Here is a 20408-nt window from a genome sequence, read left to right as displayed (position 1 = left end):
AATAATTCTTAGACTGTGTCAAAAGATAACTCTATCAAGGAGGTTTTATTTTTCTTTTTAAATTAAGCTATTTAATGCTTAATTTTGTGTCTGCCACTTATTTCCTAGTGAAGTGGTTATGTGGGAAATCCCTCCTATCGATGCTTGCTTCCTACATGCCATGCCCATATTTAGTTGTCCATTCAGTGGCTCTGTTTTTTCAGCAGGACTTATATTGAGATTTATAATTCAAGCTGGGATGGTAATGGGAATTCTTAATTATATCTGTTTTTTAAACTCTTTGAAAAGTTCTAAGTGTATGATGGGACTGTAGTTAATAACTGACTTTTTGGCCCTGTGTAGCAAATCCTATCTGGCCTACAGAACCTTGGAATTCTAAACTTGATCTTCAGTTCCAGTTCATAACATAACTTAGGAACGTTACCATTTGTGTTACTTATTGGTTAAATTCCTCATAGCCTGTGGCTGAAGTTCCTCCACATACTTACATTGAACACTGTTTTTTTTTTTTTTTCCTTTACAACTGGATTGCTTGCTCACTGGCTCAAAGAGCAAATATCGGTCTCTGCTCATCTGGGGACAGGTGCCTGACATTACTGAGTGGTCTTCTCTGTCATCCTAGACTTGCCCTCAGTAGCCCTTTGCTGATTGTCCCAAGGCCTCAGCAGGAAGTAGGGCATGAGCAAGGAAGGAACAAGAGAATAAAAGAAAAAGAATCCTTCAGCTTTTGAATTTTTCACATTGTTTCAAAGGTTTCCTTATTCAGGTCAAAAAAATAAAAATAAAAACTGTTTTTAGAAAATGTATATTGTGCCCAGTGACTTGTAAACTTTGTTGTACCTCTTAGACCCGACCTATTCTGTGTGTAAAAAGTATAGACTGTGAACAGGAGTGCTCCAGGGCTGGTTGGTCAGCACTTGCTGCTAAGTCTGCATACTGTGCTTGTAAGCGGGTAATCGATTACTTTGAAAAATGGGGCATTCATTGCTTGGGTTTAGACAGACCTGGGGTCAGTTCAGTCTTCAAAGGTTTTATTCACACTCACTTGTACATCCCACCATGGAGCAAAGCGCAAAGGATGCATCCTTTCCCACTGCTGAGCAGGAGTTAGGGTGGCAGAGTTGAGAGGCTGCTTGCATGATTTGAAGGTAGTTGTCAAGCCTCTTATAAGGAAGATAAAGGATCTTGGAGAACATGGTCTTCCTGGGATACAGTCAGCTCACCTTCAACATGTATAAACTACTCCCGGATCACTTCAGATAGGGTTGAAGCTCCCTTAAGTGTTTTGTTCTGTGTCCCAATGTGACAAGTAGCTGTAGAGACCTGATAAGACATACACACACTTGAACATGGTGGATGTTGAGAAGGGGAAAACATTAGCCAAGTTAATTGAGAAACACTTCAAACCCATTCTACATAGAGAATTGATTTCCTGATATCTGGGCTTTGAAATTGGCATTTACTTTTTCTTCTTTTCTTTTTTACTGTTAAATTATGGTACCTTTCTAAACTCACTATCATGATTGGAAGAGGTTGTGTTGGATGGGAAACTTGAATTTACCTCTTTACCCAAAGCTTATCCATACATAAGACTTGTCCTGTTAATTGCAAGAGTTGACTGAAATAGAAAGTAAGTGGAGTGTTGAATGTTCATCCACAGGGGTGCCCCTGTGCATCCTGTAGAGCAGGGTAGTAATGAGCACTGACCTACAAAGGCAGGGCCCTCACATATGCTCCCAAAGGCTAGCATTTAGTCCTCGTGAGTGAATAAAGATAGGGAGATGCATTTTTCTTATACATTATGTAAAAGGATAGCCACTATCCTCCTCTTTGCTAACAGTGTCTTTCAGGGAACTTTTCCTTATCCTTTGACAGACATTTTTTTTAAAGCTGTAGCTGAGGCTATGTAGTTACATTGTAACAACACACCAAGGCCTCCTTGAGCCTGCAGGAAATGTCCAGATTGTTTTTGCACAGGTACATGTGCTCAGCATTGATAGTGAGGTGACAAGAGCTTGGAGTGGACTTTAACAGCCCCTTATAAAAGATGCTCATACTGTTACTATTCCTTGTTCCCATGGTTTCACAGCACACAACCACGTTGGTTGACTTGATAAGTCTGGCTTATGAACTTAACTTGCATATTTACTTTTAGCATTTTATTTAAGGGCCTTGTGTGTTTGTCTATGAAGTTTCTGTTTATATTTTTTTCCTACCAGCATGATTTTTGTCATTGTAATCACACTTGTTTCCCCTCACTCTCGGCTGTCATCCGCTAGTTTTGGTTTTGGTGTGCTATTTTACAGGGAGTTTTTACTTTATGTAAGGATAGTTTAGTGTGCTGCCTTACTATTCTAAATTGTAACTAGTAACTTCCTAAGAAAAGGTATGCACATAGTTTTCGCTTGTAAACAGGAGTCCTCTGTGCAGTGGTGGCGCACGCCTTTAATCCCAGCACTTGGGAGGCAGAGGCAGCTGGATTTCTGAGTTTGAGACCAGCCTGGTCTACAGAGGCTATACAGAGAAACTGTCTTGAAAAACAAAAACAAACAGAAAAACCAGGAGTCCATATTCACTCTAGTATGAGCACCGCTATCTCCAGAGGGCTGTTTGCCCCTGTAACATTGGCCAAGAGTTTATGCCTCAAAGTGATCCAAGTGCTCACCTTGGATCAGATAGGTTTTAACTTTTATTCTCCTGTTATTCTCTATATATCTGTACTGTTGTAGCTTTCTCAACTTGGTAAACACTGACTACAAATAGGGTCTCTGGCCTTCTCACTGCTACTTTTTAGTGAAACTTCCTAAGTATTCAGCTATATACCACAAAGACTTTTTTTCCCGTTGCACACATATGCATATATATTTGTGCTACCAGTAATAAAACACTGGAACAGTAAAGATCAAACCAGCTCTCAGTACTAAAAGAAATTTGATCAATGAGAGAAAAGCAAAAAATTGTTAATTTCAATTCATTTAAATAAGTTTTATCATTTACTTTGATCACTGTAATAGGAAACCAAACCAAAAATATCTTTGTGCCCATGTAAAGGAAGTCAGTAGAATGACTACTTTTAGCTTTTTTTCCCCATTATCTTATCAGTTTCATTGTGAATTTGATAGACTTTTCACAATTTTTAAAATTTCTTACAGTTTCATTTTAAGGGTCGTTTTATGTGCTATCATCAGTAAACGTGGTTCCCTGAATGGCAGTCCTTATCCCCTTAAACACCTCAACATTCTGGCTAGGATTACAGGTTTATTAAAGGATAACCGTTTTACAGAGTAACCCTTAGGAGCACCTGTGAGCTCCTGAATGTTACCAACAGCACTGACACAAAAGAGAAGTCACTCCCTGTGCTGGCAAGTCAAGAGGACCAGTGTTGAGTTCAGGATGTTGCTCTGTAAGAACTAACAGTTCTCCCATTTGTGTGATTACTGTTAAAAACATATTAAACACATTTCTTTGTACAGAATAAAGATTTTTAGAAGTCCTTTGCTTCAGAGGGAATTGAGACACCAGCTTGTTTATATGGGGGCCATGCAAAAGGATGGCATTGTTCATGCGTTCCTGTTACTATGTTAAAGATGCCATTTATCTTTTGCTTATGATTATGTAAATAAATGCATTGGGCTTCTCTTTATCTTGTGTCAAATTACACTTTTGCACTACATTGTGTAATGCCTTGATGCTACCTAAGTAATCATCTTAATATGAAAGTATGTTTTACTCCCTAGTTGAACATGTGTCCACCAACCACCTCAAGAGAAACTTTTTCTTGGTTTCCTGTTATTTTGTAATTTAAAGAATTTCTAATTTTAGGAAGTAGACTTCTTTCCCAAAATTATAAGCCTCGTGGGCTGTGATTTACTTTTTAATGTTATTTATAATATAGATAATATCCCAAATACACAAAAATGATCAACACATTGAATAAATACTGGTTAAATCCTAGCTACTTGATTATGAAATCTGTGACCTCCTGGGCCTGCCTTTACTTACCTTTAAAATGGAGATGCTTCAGTAACCTTCTGGTATTAGAAGATGAAATTCTTGCCATGGTATTAATGGCTTTCATGATAATTACTCATTAGTCATGTGTTAATTATTGGTAGCACATTTTTTAAAAATGTGTAACAACTATGACATTAATGCTTGTCCTTAGATACATGGTCTTAGAAGAAAAGAACAACTTCCCGGAGAGGACCTAAGTCTTTTGCTCTGGCTCATGAGGGTAGACTCCTGAGATAAGCAGGAGTAGGAAACCACCAGATCATTTTTAGGTAGGATGAGATAGAAGTTTATGCCAAGCTATATTTTTTTTTCTTTCGAGTGTCTATATTGATACTTGAAAGAAAAATACCAATGGCTGCTTCAGAAAATCTCTCTCTACCATGTAAAATATTTGCAAACAAAGTCTTATTCCCTTGAAATACACTTCTAAACTCTCTACTTGAATTTATCTTGGCTAAGATTACTGAAGAAAATAATGATATATTTAATGTGTTACATATAGTCTGTAGCAATATTTAAATACCAGAATAATTAATAGAATTATTAATTCTATTCTAATTCTATTCAGAATAATAACTAATCCATCCATGGTAAAGGTCCTATATTAGCATAGCATTTATTCTTCTATACTTGTTAAAGCTTAGTTTATAGTATTGTGTTTTAGTTGCCTACCATATTCAGGCCATATGCCATGTGAGCTTATAGTCTAGTAGTGTGGGTGTATAGTTTCAACACTCAGGCAGTGTTGCGTGTACTTTGTGAACAGCATTTCTCAGAGTGGCTCCTTGTCATTAAGGTACTGAAAGTATTTACATCTCGGTTCCAGATCTTGTAAGTCTTTCAAAAGCATGAAAATGTAATTGTCAAACATTTCAGATAATCACCTTCCGTGAGATTGTGAATACATTTGAGGTAATAATCTGTTGGTGATTATCTTTTTAAAATTAGAATTGTTTTTGTAGGACTAATAATTTTCAGATATTACTATTTGTATTATTAGAATCCTTCCCTTAAGTTTTAATAAGTGGCATTTTTTGTTTCAGAGAAAGTTTCACTGTGCAAATCTAACATCGTGGCCTCGCTGGCTGTATTCATTATATGACGCTGTAAGTAACTTGACGGAAATTTGCATGTTACTTCAGTACTTGTAATTTATTAAAGTAAAATAGGCAGGTGTTACTGGGAAGTTGCCTTTTATTTGAATTTTTGTAGTCCTATAACTTATAACTTAGCAAAATATGATGGCAAACTTTGGTTACTAAAATTATAAAGGGTCATGTGAAAGTAAGAATATATTTTCCAAGCAAGGATATTCTTGCTTATCTCTGCATCATTAACTAGCATGTGCATCTGCAAAGGCTTATGCGTGTCAGGTACAGGAGTACAGTGTCCCTGCTTACAAACCCAATAAGAATCAATACTAGGGTAAAGAATCTTGATTTTAAACAAATAGACTGCCTTCAAAGCCCGATGCCAGTTACACTGGTCTGGGACAGATGGGCATAGTTAACGCATAGTAAGCATTAAACAAATGTATTTCTTAGTAAACCCCTGCCAAGAAATCTAAAAAAACCAGAAAAATTAAACAAGTAAATTTGAGCATGTATGATGTACATACCACTGAAGGGAAATGGACTTGGCCTCTGCCTTTCAGCAGCCTTTGAGTCATCACAAAGGCTTAAATGCAGTCTGTAAAAGTGTGCTAATGCCTAGAAAAAGCCAGACAGCACTTTTTATAAAAACTAGTTGTCAAGTGGAATGTGTAGATAGCAAATGTTATTACTACAGGAACACACTGCGATTTGCACTAAGTCAGAAAAGGACTTGAGAAAAGTTACAAGAGGGACCAGTTCAAGCAGCAACCTACAAGAGCATCCACAGGCATTTAGAATCGTACTCCTTGGAATAAACAACCTCAAGGCGAGAAGCCTGGGATTTAAATTCAACCAGCTTCATCTTTAAAATACAGACATCGTACCTGGTCTCAGGTTTAGTACCAGTGTATGTTTTTAAGGGCTAAACATTATGGCTTTTGTTTTAAACCAGGAAACATTAATGGATAGAATTAAGAAACAGCTACGTGAATGGGATGAAAATCTCAAAGATGATTCTCTTCCTGCAAATCCAATAGGTATGGCAAGTACTTGCTATCTCTGGCATGTTGGTAAAGGGGAAACAAGCCTTAAATAGTCCTTAGTTTAAACCACCCTTTGAATTCTGAAAAGGCACTTAGATTTCTTTTAGTTTGAACATTTTTTAAAAAGAAATTAATATTGCAAGCTACAATGGAATCCTTACTGTTAATTTTCTAACTTAAGTTGAATTGCAGAAGTGACTCTCATGTAGATACTTCCTGTTCTCTATAGAGCCTTTACAAGTGAAGCTGGCTCCATGACGTACTTTGATATGTCATCTCTATTTGTTTATAAGTCACTCCAAGTATATGTTTGACTTAAAGTGACTTAAGTATATATTAATGACTCCTAAGTTTAAAGCCTGCAAACCTCTCTCTGTCTTTTAAGACTTTTCTTACAGAGTAGCTGCTTGTCTTCCTATTGATGATGTATTGAGAATTCAGCTCCTTAAAATTGGCAGTGCTATTCAACGGCTTCGCTGTGAATTAGACATCATGAACAAAGTGAGTAAAGACTCCATGTCATCATTTAGTCAGTCAGGCTACATAGACACATAAGAGAGATCACAAGCTACCTTGACTGTGTAGTAATACAATCAGATGCTACAAGTACTTGTTTACCTGCTACAGTTTGCAGTAAAAGACATCTCTAATCTGACATGCTTTATAACTTATGTATCAACTATAAAGTCTTGTCCAACTTTGAATAAGGTATATCCAGTGTGAAAATTTGAACCATTTATTTTTGCAGTCCATAATATAAATTTGCCTGCTTAGGTATGATCTACAGCTCAAGACATTAGTGCCATAGAAAGGTTTATTCATCATCTGGGTAACATGCCTATTTCTCCATTTAACCTTTGTAGTGTACTTCCCTTTGCTGTAAACAATGTCAAGAAACAGAAATAACAACAAAGAATGAAATATTTAGGTAAGATCTTTATTACATTTTTAATCTTTCAATATATTTCCATATTCCCTTCTGTGGTTCTACTTTCCATATTTTCTCCGGTGCCTAAAAATATACTCAGTAAAGAAGATAAACACAGGGAAGGCTGTCTTACAGCCTGGAAACATCTGTAATTCAGTCTTTTTTCCCTCAATTTTTGTTTAGACACATCCTATCTTAAAGCATAATAGGAATGCTTCAAGCATTACACTTCAGCTAGTTCTGCTACACAGGACCAAAATTGGGTCTCTGAATATGTGCTGATGCTGTGAAACTTAACACTTTGATGAATTCATTAGAATTCATCAAGAAGGTAAGGAAACTGATATGTAGGTAAAGTAACTAAATGTCCAAAGATGAAAACATGACCTCACTAGGCTTTGTAAACACTGATATATTTACCTTTGAATCATCAAAAAACATTTTCAAGCAATAGAATATCTGCCAACCTCCTGTATACTTGTCTTACATTTTACCCAAAGTACTATATAATATCTAAAATTCAAAGGTTAAAAAGTATAACTTATATCCCAAATAAGTAAAAAACTGGGATTACTATTTTTCTTTTCATTGTCTTATTCTCCACATTATTTCTTTGTTTGTAGTTTATCCTTATGTGGTCCAATGGCAGCATATGTGAATCCTCATGGATATGTACATGAGACACTGACTGTGTATAAAGCATCCAATCTGAATCTGATAGGCCGGCCTTCTACAGTGCACAGCTGGTTTCCCGGGTAATACAGCTGTTTACTTTTTTTGTTGACTCTTCATTTAATCTTAGATGAAGTTTCTAGGAAGATAGAAAACAAACAGGACAGGAATAGTTAGATCGCTTCATGAATGGGTTAAAAGCAGGGACATGAGATGTAGAAACCAGTAAATCCTGCTTCCTCCAGCTTGCTTTAACCTTGCTCTCCCTTTTACTTTGGAAGTGGCAGAAGATTTAGGGATTAGTGACTTATTATCCTTGAAGAAAATCCTCTTATTTGGCATCATTCTTGAGGACTGTAAAGCTAACATTAATATGCCAATGTTAAACAGTATATGCAGAATCCTCTACCTGAGAAAAATGGTACCCTGAGAGCAGAAGTGCCTTGTTTTCCAGGGGTTCATGCTCTCCTGCATCGCCTTCAAACAGAAATGTAGAAGAAAGCCGTGAGGTTAAAGCTGGAGCAAACAGCAACATATAGACGCGTGCAGTAATAAATTATCCAATTGTAACAGGGTGGCTTTGTAAATTTGAGGTGTAAGAGAAATCGCATGACAAGCCTAGTACAAAGGTTAAAAATAGGTTTTAACTTATATCTTTCCTTCATTTTATAGGTATGCATGGACCATTGCCCAGTGCAAGATCTGTGCAAGCCATATTGGATGGAAATTTACAGCCACAAAAAAAGATATGTCACCTCAAAAATTTTGGGGTTTAACTCGCTCTGCTCTGTTACCCACAATTCCAGAGACTGAAGATGAAATAAGTCCAGACAAAGTAATACTTTGTTTATAAGTGCACCTGTAGGAGTGACTTCCTGACAGATCTGCTCAGACATCACTGCCTCTGGTTTATGTGTATAGTGGGTTACAGCATTTGCCTACCAAGTTCAAGAGCATATTTAGGGAATGAGAAAGCAGTATAAAACATAAGGTTGGATTCAGAAGGACTTGCTTTTTAGTAGCTTGGTGCCATTGATTATCCTGTTGAGTCTATGTCATGACAGGATAGGAAAACACAGTTGAAATAATGGGAATGGGTATGGAACAGGATAGGGGCACCACTGCTCTAAATGATGACTGCTCCAGAAACTGGGTTGGTAAGCATAAGATAGAGGCAAGGCAGTGCAATTGTCTTTAGCTTGTCTGAGAGACTCGTCTGTACAGTTTGGACATATTAAAGAGTAAACTAAGCAGTCTGAGCAGGAATAGCAGCATTTGCACCATGTATTTGATGAGCCTGTGATGTGCTAGATCCCTGTAACTAATGTCTATGTCCATTTTGCATTGTATTTGCAAATATAAGTGAACAGTATATATTTCTAGGATTATACCGTTTAGGAAACAGATTTACATAAACCTGGCCAACACTAATACCTATATCCAAATCTATTCTATTTGGCTGAATTATGTCAAAGTAATCAAGTCGAATACTTAAAAGTGTAAGTACGTAATAAAATGTAACTAAAGAATAGGCTGCTCCTTAATGTCATTTTTTAAAAAGTTCTACTTGTGTTTCATTCAAGCTGCTGTGATGAAGTGGGGAAGTATGTCTTTACTGCTGCAGTATAATCTGATGATCCATATACTGTTTACCATTACTTTCAGATAGGACTGTTTAAAGGAATCTTACACAACATAGCAGCTTTGATGTCACTCCATCTGTGCAGATGACAACAGCAGAAACTCCATAGTTTAAAATCCAGGTATTTACTGACCTGGGTGAAGTAGATTTTGACACGCCCTTTTATAGAACATCCCCCTATTTGACTTCAAGAAAATTCAAAATCCAAAAGCTGCTGTTTACTTGTACAGTACACAGAGATAACTATCAGAAATCTAAGCCATATCCATCTAATTAGTAAAATAATGTGTTCACTATCTGTGGCACCTGATATAAAGGCAAGAGTCTCAACAGAAGCCCTCCTGTTATTCCTTCAACTTTCTGAAATCAGAACAATCCTGTTATAAATAGATGCTATTGTGGACTCATTCAGGAAACCACTAAGAAAACATAAACTAAGTTATTTCAGCATAGCTTCTCATCAACAGCCAGTTTAAATAAGTAACAGCATTGACTTTTCTCACCTGGCACTGCTCCAAAAGAGTTGGGAAATTCAGGAGGGAGACTTGAGCTTAGTTTTTCTACCTACACTCATGCTGTTTTTTAGGGTTTCAGTAAGACACAGGAGGAGAGAAAACCAGTCTTACCAAGACTTCCACTGTTTGATGCAGAGCTCATAATTTAGGTCTTCTTTATGTAACTTAGTAGTTCATCTTTTTCCATTTGGTAACCACTTTTCTTCCACTGTTCACGCAACTGCTGTAGCAGGGCCCCAATTTCCTTCCCTGAAGAAATACCCACTTTCCTGATGTCATGTCCACTCACAGGGAACGGCGGGACAGACCACTGCTGCATCTCTTTGAGAAGACCATGCTCTCCTTGGTACTTCAGCAGCTCACAAACACGGGCAGTTGCATCTGGTTCCCTAGACTAAATGACACAGTTTTATCACATACTAAACATTCACAATTTCATTCTACTATTTAAATACATCAAATCTACAATGTGAAAAAGTTACTTTTCTCTAGTTAGTGAGAACTATTTTCTGCTCAAACCTAATACGTACTTACGTCTATAACAAAGTCTTGGTATGGTTTCAATGGTTCTGAACTATCTGTTGCTTTAACCAAGTCTTTCCTGTTTTTAACTATAAATAAACCCAGGTTTTTCTCCTCTTTTGAAATTTTCAATCTCAAGTCCAATTTTGTGACATCATCTTGTACTTTGAATAAAGAAGCCAAAAGAGTCATTGGTTTTGGTGAAAAGCCTTCAACATTTTTACTGACTTTGTTAAATTCTTCTAAATTTGCATTAGCAGGTAAACCTGTAAACAAAAGAGAAAAGTCATTTTTTCTTAACTACAAAACCCTCACTCATCTCTTAAACTATGCAGATTTTTAAGAATGTGTAGTGCTCTTTCTCCACTGCTTATTATCAGCCCATTTGTCACTCCCTTAACTCCTAGAGGAAAACTATCATGTCCTTGTTTCCTGTAGCAACATGTCTTGTGAAGCTCAGGAGCTGTGATCATATCAGGTACCAACATATGCCTTGTCAGTCTTCCTGTCTGCACACATTCCCTACTCAGCAATTGTATGTTCTTGTAAAACAAAGTTACTGTCTAAAATATACTGGCTATAGTTATTAATTTCCTTTCTATATATTAAGTGTTTTGTGAAAGAGCTTATTATACATTAACTTATTGCTTCCTCCTCCTCTCTATGAAGTAGCTTTTATTTTGAACCCTTTGTGATTATAAACCAACCCAACCTGCAAAACCAGTAAGCTTCATCAAATTCAGGTGTTCTCTCTGAACTATTCTTTACCAATAAATAAACTATTTCCATCTTTAATCCCAAAGTTTATCTCAGAATTTCATTTCACTACTTTAAATTCCTTAGGTATGTATGTAACACAGGACATTTTACTTCAATACTTTTTACACTAGGTATTTTATTGCTAGAAATTATAACCTGTTCTCACCTATGTGAGGAGCCACACCAAGATCATAGATCAGGTGGATCAAATGGTTTACATGGTCACCAGTAAGAATTTTCTTCAGTTCTACCCAAATCCTCTCTCCTGATATTCCAGCCAAACCTTTGGCATTTTCTGCAATTGCTTCTAGAGTTTCATGGTCATGGTCACCAGGTCTGTCGACAATTCTGCCATAAAACCTGTAAGATATTTGATGTGTGACCCTTTTTGTTTAAGTTTTTTACAAGAGAAAAAAATATCCTCAAGAGTTGTGTTACCTCTGTACACGTACATGCCTGGATCAATATTTTCCATTTTTACTAGGGTTGTCCCATCTACATCTAGCTGAGGTATCAACCAACCATAGACAATGCTACACTTTTAAATCTTGATGTTTGGTCTGTTATTAACAGACTGCATAGACTCAAGTTTAGAAAACTTGGATTTATTGATAAAATACGCTATGCTACACAGACTCTGATCTCATCAGTGAACAATGTTACTAGATGTACCCTAGCTAGGTAGAGGGGTTTGATTTTTTTTCCTTAAAGGTTAAAATTTGGATTTTTTAAAAAAAATTTACTGGTAAGAAATTATCAAGATACAACCTACAAAATGAATGGTACATCTGATGAGGCATTAGATTATAGAAGAAACTCAAATGCACATGAAATTATAGGATCTTATTCCAGTAAGAATAGCACAAGTGAGACAGAAGTTATACAGAAACCTACTTGCAAAGCTAACCTGAAATAAACTAGTACAGGTCCTGTTAAAGCTGGGGCAGCTCCTCTGAAGACAGAAAAGAGATGCACCCTAGAGTTTATATATTCAAAGGCAGTCAAGTCTGTGTCAGGATGTGATCCTGGCTCTCCTGTGTTCACTGTGGTTCACTTTTGAAAACAAACAGCCAAGAAATGAAACTGGACTGATGATCCACTGACAGAAAATGGAGCACACCAAAAATGTGGTACAGTGACCTCAAACTCAGTGTGTAGCCAAGGATGGCATTGAACTCATGACCATGCCTTAGGATCCCTCAGTGTTAGGATTATAGGCATATCCACCACCATATCTTGTCATTTATAACAATAGAGTTAGAGATAAGAGTTAAATAATCTGGACACAAAAAGCCAAGTAATGCATAATACACACGTACCCAAACTAGGGTAAACTGAGGACTAGGATATGTTAGTTGACTTACCCATGAGGACTAAAGTACAAGGACACACACAGATGACATTCTCATCACTGCTGCAAAGTAGAGGGACTATAGATAACCAATAGATAGAAGGGGATTGAATGCTTTTATCCTAAACATGATAGCTTTGAGGGAAGAGATGTGTTTACCTTCAATACCAATGTATCAAGACATTATATATACATGTATAGCTAGTGTTTATGCCTCAGTTGAAAATCTACAAAACTTAAAACCACTAATACCCACACAACTATCACTGCATTTCACACTTAGCCGGTTTCTTCAACTTTTAAGTATCTCAAGTACCACTTGATAGCACTCTCTTTGTCATTTTTTGGTGAGGCACCAAATATGTTCCAGAACATCTTGACTCTAACTCCTTAAGGGCACAGTTTAAGTCATTTCTCTGTAGTAAGATCACCGAGCACAATACCTGGCCTGTGGTAAGAATTTAAACTGTAGGATCAATGAAGGGAAAAGACATTAATAATTTAAAGCTTTTATATAAAACATACTACAAAGAATGGTTTGATTATACTTCTGAATAAAAGCCACAGAATGCTACTCAACAGCTACTTGGGTGTCTCAGGGTGACACGAAAAACTGAAATTTTCTAGTGTTGAAATGTATAAGTTCTTACCTGAAATACCTTAAAATTCGAAGATAATCTTCCTGAATTCTCTGTTTTGCATGTCCAACAAATCGAACCTTTTTATTTTTTAAATCTGCATAACCATTAAAGTAATCAAACAGTGTGCCATCAAAACCTATTCATCAGAAAAGAGGGAAGAAAAATCATTAGCAAGGATTTAGTGGGAAGAAAAAATATCTGAAAACTACCACAAACAGTAAAGTTCAATAAGAGTAAGAGTTAAAAATGAAAACCTAGGTTGTACCAGTATTCATATATATTACTATTAAATGAGAGACAGAACCTTCAAGAAAAAACAATCAATTTACCACACTTGTGTACAGTAGGATGGAAGGGAAGACACCAGATAGAACAGCAGATAGACATAGAATATAAACAGCAATAGATAATCTTCTAAACTTAAGACTTAATATTCCTAAAATAAGAATAACAGGAGAGACCTAAAGAGCATTAGATAATCTTCTAAACATAAGAAATGATATTATAAAAATAAGAATAGCAGGAGAGACCCTGCCTCAAGGGAACAAGTGGAAAGTAATGCAGAATAGTCAGTACCTTCCCTAATCTCTGTGCACACGCCTGCATACATTCAGAAACAAGAAAATCTTTTAAAAACACTGTAACAGACATAGTAGTAAAAACATCTACTCCATCCATGAGCTGCTGGAGCATATGAAGAGGCTGGTTCTACAAAACCAAGGATACAAGATCTCCATGACACAGGTAACAACAGGATATCCAAGATGAGTCCCAGTGAGGTTTTGATGGTGTAGCACAAGCCGGAGGCCATGTACCAGACCAAGGAATCACTTTTGTAGTGAAGATTTGCAAGCAAAGAAGTATGGACAAAATGGTCTACTGTGAGACACACTATAGCTTCCACAAAGAGGTTTTTCCTCCTCTGTCGGGAGGTTACAAGGGCGTGGGGCTGATACAAGGGGAGGGAAGATGAGTAGGATTGGGGTACACGATGTGCACTTTACAAAAAGATTCAATAAAAAGTTTTCATTTTTTAGAAAATATAAATAAGCTTATTGGTAAAAAGAAAAAAATGGAAAAATTACAAGCTTGAGTAAATTTCTGGGGAAAATTATTTCAGTACCAAAATACTAACAGCTAATTTTCCTAATATGCAAAAGTTGTTTTGAAATAAACAGACCAAGATGGCAAAATACATATTAGCTCAGCATTTAAGACACTGAGAAGTGTTTCTAAGATGATCTGAACACACACTCAAAATTCAGAAACAAAAAGCAGACCATATAAATAAAAAACAGGTTAAAAAAATTAAAATCCAGAAATCTTAAAAAATAACATTTCAGCCTTAAGTCACAATACAAGTTCTTGAAAAGCTTGTCAGATTTCCCTCAGATTGGGTAATCTGATAACAGGCTGTAACAAAGCAGGCACTCTGGGTGGACTCTGTGAGCCTATTAATCCCTCCCTCCCTCCTTTCCCCTCTCTTATTAAGCACTGACAGTTACTTCCTAATCTTCACTACAGTACTAAAATGGAAACTGACAAAAACACTCCAGTTTCCAGGTAGTGATGTTAACTTCAGCCAACAGACCCTGATAGGTTCAACGTAAATGATGGATAACATCTCTATAGCACAGGCTTAAACACAGGCTTAACACAGAAAGGAGGCTCTCAAACAGAATAGTCCTATCTTCCCAAGAGATTACCTAGAAACATAGAATTTATAGTGAGATCTCTTCGTTCAGCGTCTTTCTGCCAGTCAGTTGTGAATTCTACCTCTGCATGTCTTCCATCAGTGGTAACATCAATTCGGAGTGTAGTAACTTCAAAATTTTCTTCATGAAGCTGAAATTAAACACAACTTTTTGTTGTTACCATTTGAACTTTTAGCATAAGTATGCAAGTGTTTGCCACAGCTAAGGCCAACTTGCCCAAATTTGTTGTCTCCTTCCATTATTGGGGTTCTGGGGACAAAATTCAAGTTGTCAGGTTTGGGAGCAGGTGCCTTTCCCTACTGAGTCATGACACTGGCCCCACAAACTTCTCACTAGTTTCTGTATTTACCACACTATATTTTTTATAGTTATTTTAATGTACATCATATGTACATTTAACAAAGGAGATATATTCTAGGAAATTCGTTGCTAGGCAATTTCACTAACATATATTTAAAACTTTTTACAATAACTTTTGAAACTTAAGATACAACTATAAAATAGTTTATGTCCTATTGTAAATCATACTCCCTCTTTTTAAAAGGATTGTTTTGTTAACCAAACACAAATTAGTTTCATTCAATGAGGGAAGGATGGAGTTGGTTGTTCTCATGATGAGAGTAGTGCCTTGAGGAACAATCCAAAGACCTGCCTGAATATAATATAGTTCCAGAATGCAGCTATAAATAAGTCATACATGCAAACTTTAACCCTGAATTAATGAAAAACTATAGTATCAATACCCTAGAAAGGCAGGCAAAGGAGGATTATATGTGCTTGCTGTGGAGAGAGAGGTGGCAAGGAAGTTATCTCACAGGAATGATGAGCATCTTCAAACCTACAAATTACAAACATAATCTAAGAGAGATGACTTACTTGGTTTTACCGTAGAAAATGTAAAGTGAGAAAAGTATCAAACGTATATAAGTAGCTCCAATGAAAGAGTATGGAAGATACCAGAGGGTAGGTGGCATGGACATTTCTATTGAGACTTTTTAAAAAACGGGACAAACACTTCAAATAATCACAGAATGCCACAGTCAGTACGGTCGGGTCAGCTGCACTCACCCTGGCAGTGATAGTCCCATGTTTCTCTCCTTTGTTGTTGATCATGCGAATGCCAGCAGACTGGAACATCTCCTTCATCTGAGTAGGGGTGGCAGTGGTGGCGAAATCCACATCTTGAGGCTTCACCCCATTTAGTAAATCCCTCACTGCTCCTCCTGCTATTCTTAATTCATGATTCTCTTTGGCAAATAATTCTGAGGAAAGAAGGATTTGTTTGGTCTGGTTTTTGTTGTTTTTTAAGTGCAATGTATGATTAAAGATTAAGGATCATATAAGCACAAGGTTTTGTCATATATTACAAATAGTAGAGATCAGTGAACTGAGCAATCTTGTATGAGAGTGAAAGCAGGCCCTCTCTTCGGAAATGGTTCTTCTACTGTAGACTGCCCCTTAGAACTGCAGGAGAGATCTTTGAAAACTTCTTTCTTATCCGGAAGATAGTTCAAAATTCCAAGATGACCTAGAATCATCGCTATAAATATGATAATCATCAACAGAAAAGCAAGCAATAAAACAATTGTGCTTGCTTCTCTATGGTGTTATGTGTGTACTTTAGAATCAAAGTCTTCTATTTCTCTTTGGGACAAATGTAGACAAAGTATGCGTACGCAGGAAACCTATGAAAAATATTATAGCAAAGAACCCTTAAAAAATAAAACTGTATACTGTTTGAAACCAATCTGCACATGGGCTATACACAGTATGACCACTATCCAAGGATGCCTTGCACAGCTCATGAAGGATTACTCTGGCTTGCCAGTCAGTTTTAATCTGAGTTCTCATCACCTAACTACAAATTAAAGATAGCCTACCAAGCAACTAGCTTTTATCCATGCAAAAGCTAAGAATGCCATCAGATAGCAACTTGGTCCTATACAACAGCTGCCCTCATTTCATTGTACCTTCCTCAAATGTACACCCAAGTGTGTATTTGAAACTTGCATTGATTTATGACTCTGTTCTGTAAAACTACAAAACTTCATGAACCTGCTTCCATGTTTGAAGATGGAATTTTAGGTAACCTAAATCTGTTTTCCTCCGATACGGATACCCAAATGGCTCCCTTTTAGAAGAGAGCTGTGGATTTTAAGTTGATAACCAAAGATAATGTCTACTTTCTGAAAACATTATGCAGATCCCATTTCCTAAACTCTTTCTAAACAAACTAATCCAGGTCCCAACATTGTAAAAAGTCAGTTCCAATGCCCTCTTGTGGGTCTGTGTAGACAGCATTCTTCTTTTACTGCAAGAAGCAGCTTAGCATATCCTTGGGGATCCTGAATTCAGCTAAGCCCTTCCCTAATTACAACTCAGGATAGAATCCTCAACATGTGCTGTTATATCACGCTCTTCCATCTACTCTAATCAAACTGTTTCCCTCTGTAGATTTTCTAAAGTGGCTTGACTAAAAAGTCTTGCCTTAGGTAAACATGGGCTCTTAAAGAAGCTAACACTTCCTTCCATAAGCTCTCTACAATAAGGGTTCACGCTCCCGTAATTCTCAATCAAGTCTCTCAACCTATTCCCCAGTTAAAGAGTCTTTAAAATATAAAAATTCTATCTGCAATGTTTACAAGATTAATGGAGTTCATGTCCCAAACAATTGAAAAGCTGTCCAGACTGGGACCTGCCTCCTATAGCGCCTAGAGCAGTCCTCACACTCTGGGCTCATTCTGACCCAGAACTCTCGAGGGTCTTCTTTACCTCCTTGCTCCAGCATCTAGCTCCTGAACTCCAGTCTCCATAGCTGGGTTACTCTAAAGCCCCAGAGTAAATACTAGGCACATCCTCCTCCCAGATTATCACTGTGATGTCTAAGTTCTCTAGCACAGTAAACAATGGCTCCCATATCCAACTTTTATCTCATCTCTCTCTTATCGTTGCTTCACACTTTACCTACACTGAACTCTCTCCTTGTGGTTTACTTCCAACTTTATATGCTTTGAGTACTTCACTCCAGGCAGCTTAACACCTTGTTTAATCTTGTCCAGTAACATCAACCACTTACAGAAAATAGCAAGAAAGGCTTTAAGGGTGTGGCTTCTGGTAAGATGACCATGTTCTACAAGTAGGAATATATGGGCAACACAAATTAGAGTTGATGGATTATTTAAAAAAAAAAAAAAAAAAAGAACTTGGGAGAAGAAAGTAGGAATTAGTTTGATTCTGATCAAACTGTAGGAAATTTTCAAGAAATGAAAATATCTTTAAAAATATTCAAAAACCTATAATACTGAACATCTCTAATATTGTTTCTAAAGAAGAGGCAACAGAGAACAGGAAAAGTAGGGCTGGGAGAAGATATGAGAAAATGTAACAGGTTCACTTAGCCCAAATTGGAGCTGTTATATCTGCAGTGTTTGTTTACTCAGCATTTGAAATGTTGAGTTTGATAGACATGTTTCATGTGCTAGATATATTCTACATACACTATTAATTTCATTCATTTCATTTTAGTTTCTATTGGACAGAGAATTTCTGGCATTTTTCACTCTGATTAAATCACAGTGTAGACAGCATCATAAACTTAGATTGAGCTTGATGTTCTCCTCAGTAGGCACCTAAAATACCATCATCTCATTGCAAGAGTAGAAAAGCAGCCCTGGAAATACCATAATATTCAGGCAATGTTTCCCACAGTTTCTTCAACATAATTTATGGAGTAATTACAAAGCAAAGAGAGACAGCAGAATCCTACCGTTTGATTTAAAAGTACTTCCAGGGCTAGGAGGTGTCTGAGTAAAAGTCTTTGTCACCAAGACTGACAACCTGAGTTGCATTCCTGGAACACACACAGTAGAGACTATTGACTCCTATAAGTAGCCTTCTGAGCTCAACACAGAACAAGCACCCTGGTCATCCCAGGAATAACAAGGCACCTCAAGTGCATGTCAGTCTCTGAGGTGGTTTACACAACCACACACTATACTCCTGGAAGCCATTTTTTTGATATATCAGCAGGTTTTAAATTGCAGTTCTATATTTAGATTTACAGGCTTTTTAGGTGCACACACAGAAAAAGAAGGGGAAAAATCTATTTCCTTCTGTTCTCTCAGAGAGCAATACAACAAAGGAAAACAGAGCTTCGGTGTTAACAAATCAGATGACATCAGACTCTATAATTTAAAACCCAGCTCCTTCAATTACGGAAACAGACAGGCACTTCACTTCCCAAGCACGTGTTTCCTCTTCTGTTCAGAACACATATCTAAAGCTCTTGGATCTCATTACATAATGTATGGTAAATGGAATTTCTTGGAGGACACAGAAAAGTTGTGCTTCAAGCTGCAGTCAACTTCCTACCATTCTCAATATACCCCAAGTTGGTCTGTCTTTCATTGCCGCTACAAAAATATCCCAACACTGACTGAAAGATGTCTGCCTCGGACTTTTCTGCAGTTAACAATTCCAAAGCCCCGAGGGCAACCTTAACTTCTCACCTGTCAGGCTCTTCAATCCTTCTGTGAAAAGGGACTGGAATTCTGGGGACTGCAACTTCATTGTAAACAGGTATCGCTTCAGAAGGCACAATCTACTCCAACTACACCTCAGGACCTGCCTGTGCCAAGGATACAGGACGCTCTGCATCTGGAGACAAGTCGCCAACCACACATCTACGGTGCAAACACACAGTTAACGCTAATTACACTTCGAAAAGAGGGCCAACAAAAGTTGTCCGATATGAAAGTGATCCTTTCAGGAACGCTAAACCACTTCGGTGGCAGCTACCCAAGTACTCTTGCTATGATTACTATATGGAAAGCAGGAGGGATTTAGAGTGCCAGAAAATAAAATATTAGATCGGCAGCAACAGCAGGTTTCCAAAAACACATCAGTTACACGTGCTCATCGCCCTCCTCCCCTACCCAGGGTAGGCCTCAAGGTTACAGCATCCCAAGTTGGAACTCTGCGGGGTTGCCTCAGCAATTCTCACCGTATGCTCGACCTCTAAGAGGTGGGAGCTCTTAAAGGACCCCAAGAAAAGTAGCGCGCCGTGAGGACAGCTACGCTCAAGCCGGTCGCGTATCTGAGACAGCGACTTTCTCCCCTAACTCTGGAAAACTGCGGGAAACCGGCCCTGAGATACGACCGCCGCCCACGGCTCAAGGAAGAGAGACCGGGCGTCGCCTAGAACAGGGAGCAGCCTCCACCTCCCGCCATCTCCCAAGGGCGCGTTCGGACGCACGCTGCACAGACAGGTCGCCAAGGCGCCTTAGAAACGTGGCGCTCCTACTCCGAGGACTCGCTTACCCGGCTGCTGCCCGGGCCGCACGCGCACTTCCGGGTCGCGGACCTGTGACGTCAGCACGCATGAGAGAGTCGCAGCAAATGAGAAGCCACTACACGTCCCTCCCACTTCCTCTGGGCGGGGCTAGGCTTTACTAAGTGGCGGCCAGTTCCTCCTGCGCCTGCGCGCATGACAGGCAGTGTCCCGTCCCCGTCC

The 20408-nt window shown here is 37.9% G+C and overlaps 2 protein-coding genes across 6 annotated transcripts in view; one reads left to right on the top strand and one right to left on the bottom strand.

Annotated features, from left to right (window-relative positions):
• Crbn (cereblon) overlaps positions 1-11225 on the top strand; it is a 22126-nt gene extending 10901 nt beyond the window's left edge. For all 3 annotated transcript variants that reach the window (XM_021164369.2, XM_021164368.2, XM_029478428.1), the window contains exons 6-11: positions 5058-5120; positions 6061-6145; positions 6537-6652; positions 7015-7079; positions 7703-7834; positions 8424-11225. In XM_021164369.2, the coding sequence (XP_021020028.1) occupies positions 5058-5120; positions 6061-6145; positions 6537-6652; positions 7015-7079; positions 7703-7834; positions 8424-8604 (642 nt within the window). In that variant the 3' untranslated portion in view covers positions 8605-11225. The remainder of the gene's footprint in view (positions 1-5057; positions 5121-6060; positions 6146-6536; positions 6653-7014; positions 7080-7702; positions 7835-8423) is intronic.
• Positions 7068-20282, bottom strand: Trnt1 (tRNA nucleotidyl transferase 1). Of its 3 annotated transcripts, none has more exons than XM_021164371.2 (9): positions 20216-20282; positions 19405-19578; positions 15965-16158; positions 14888-15026; positions 13191-13317; positions 11356-11549; positions 10443-10696; positions 10020-10302; positions 7068-7890 (listed from the first exon to the last, which is right to left on the bottom strand). In XM_021164371.2, the coding sequence occupies exons 2-8, from the start codon at positions 19550-19552 to the stop codon at positions 10054-10056; spliced, it is 1305 nt and encodes a 434-aa protein (XP_021020030.1). In that variant the 5' UTR covers positions 19553-19578; positions 20216-20282; the 3' UTR covers positions 7068-7890; positions 10020-10053. The 3 variants fall into 3 exon arrangements, with proteins under 3 accessions (XP_021020030.1, XP_021020029.1, XP_021020031.1); XM_021164370.1 differs by having other exon boundaries at positions 20151-20269; XM_021164372.2 differs by lacking the exon at positions 20216-20282 and adding an exon at positions 19899-20206 and having other exon boundaries at positions 7070-7890.
• Positions 20283-20408: the final 126 nt, after the last annotated feature.

Source organism: Mus caroli, chromosome 6, assembly GCF_900094665.2.
Source record: "Mus caroli chromosome 6, CAROLI_EIJ_v1.1, whole genome shotgun sequence".
In the NCBI taxonomy this organism is placed as follows: domain Eukaryota; kingdom Metazoa; phylum Chordata; class Mammalia; order Rodentia; family Muridae; genus Mus; species Mus caroli.
The sequence above is the reverse complement of the archived record's forward strand: the minus strand, read 5'-3'. Positions and strand labels throughout refer to the sequence as shown.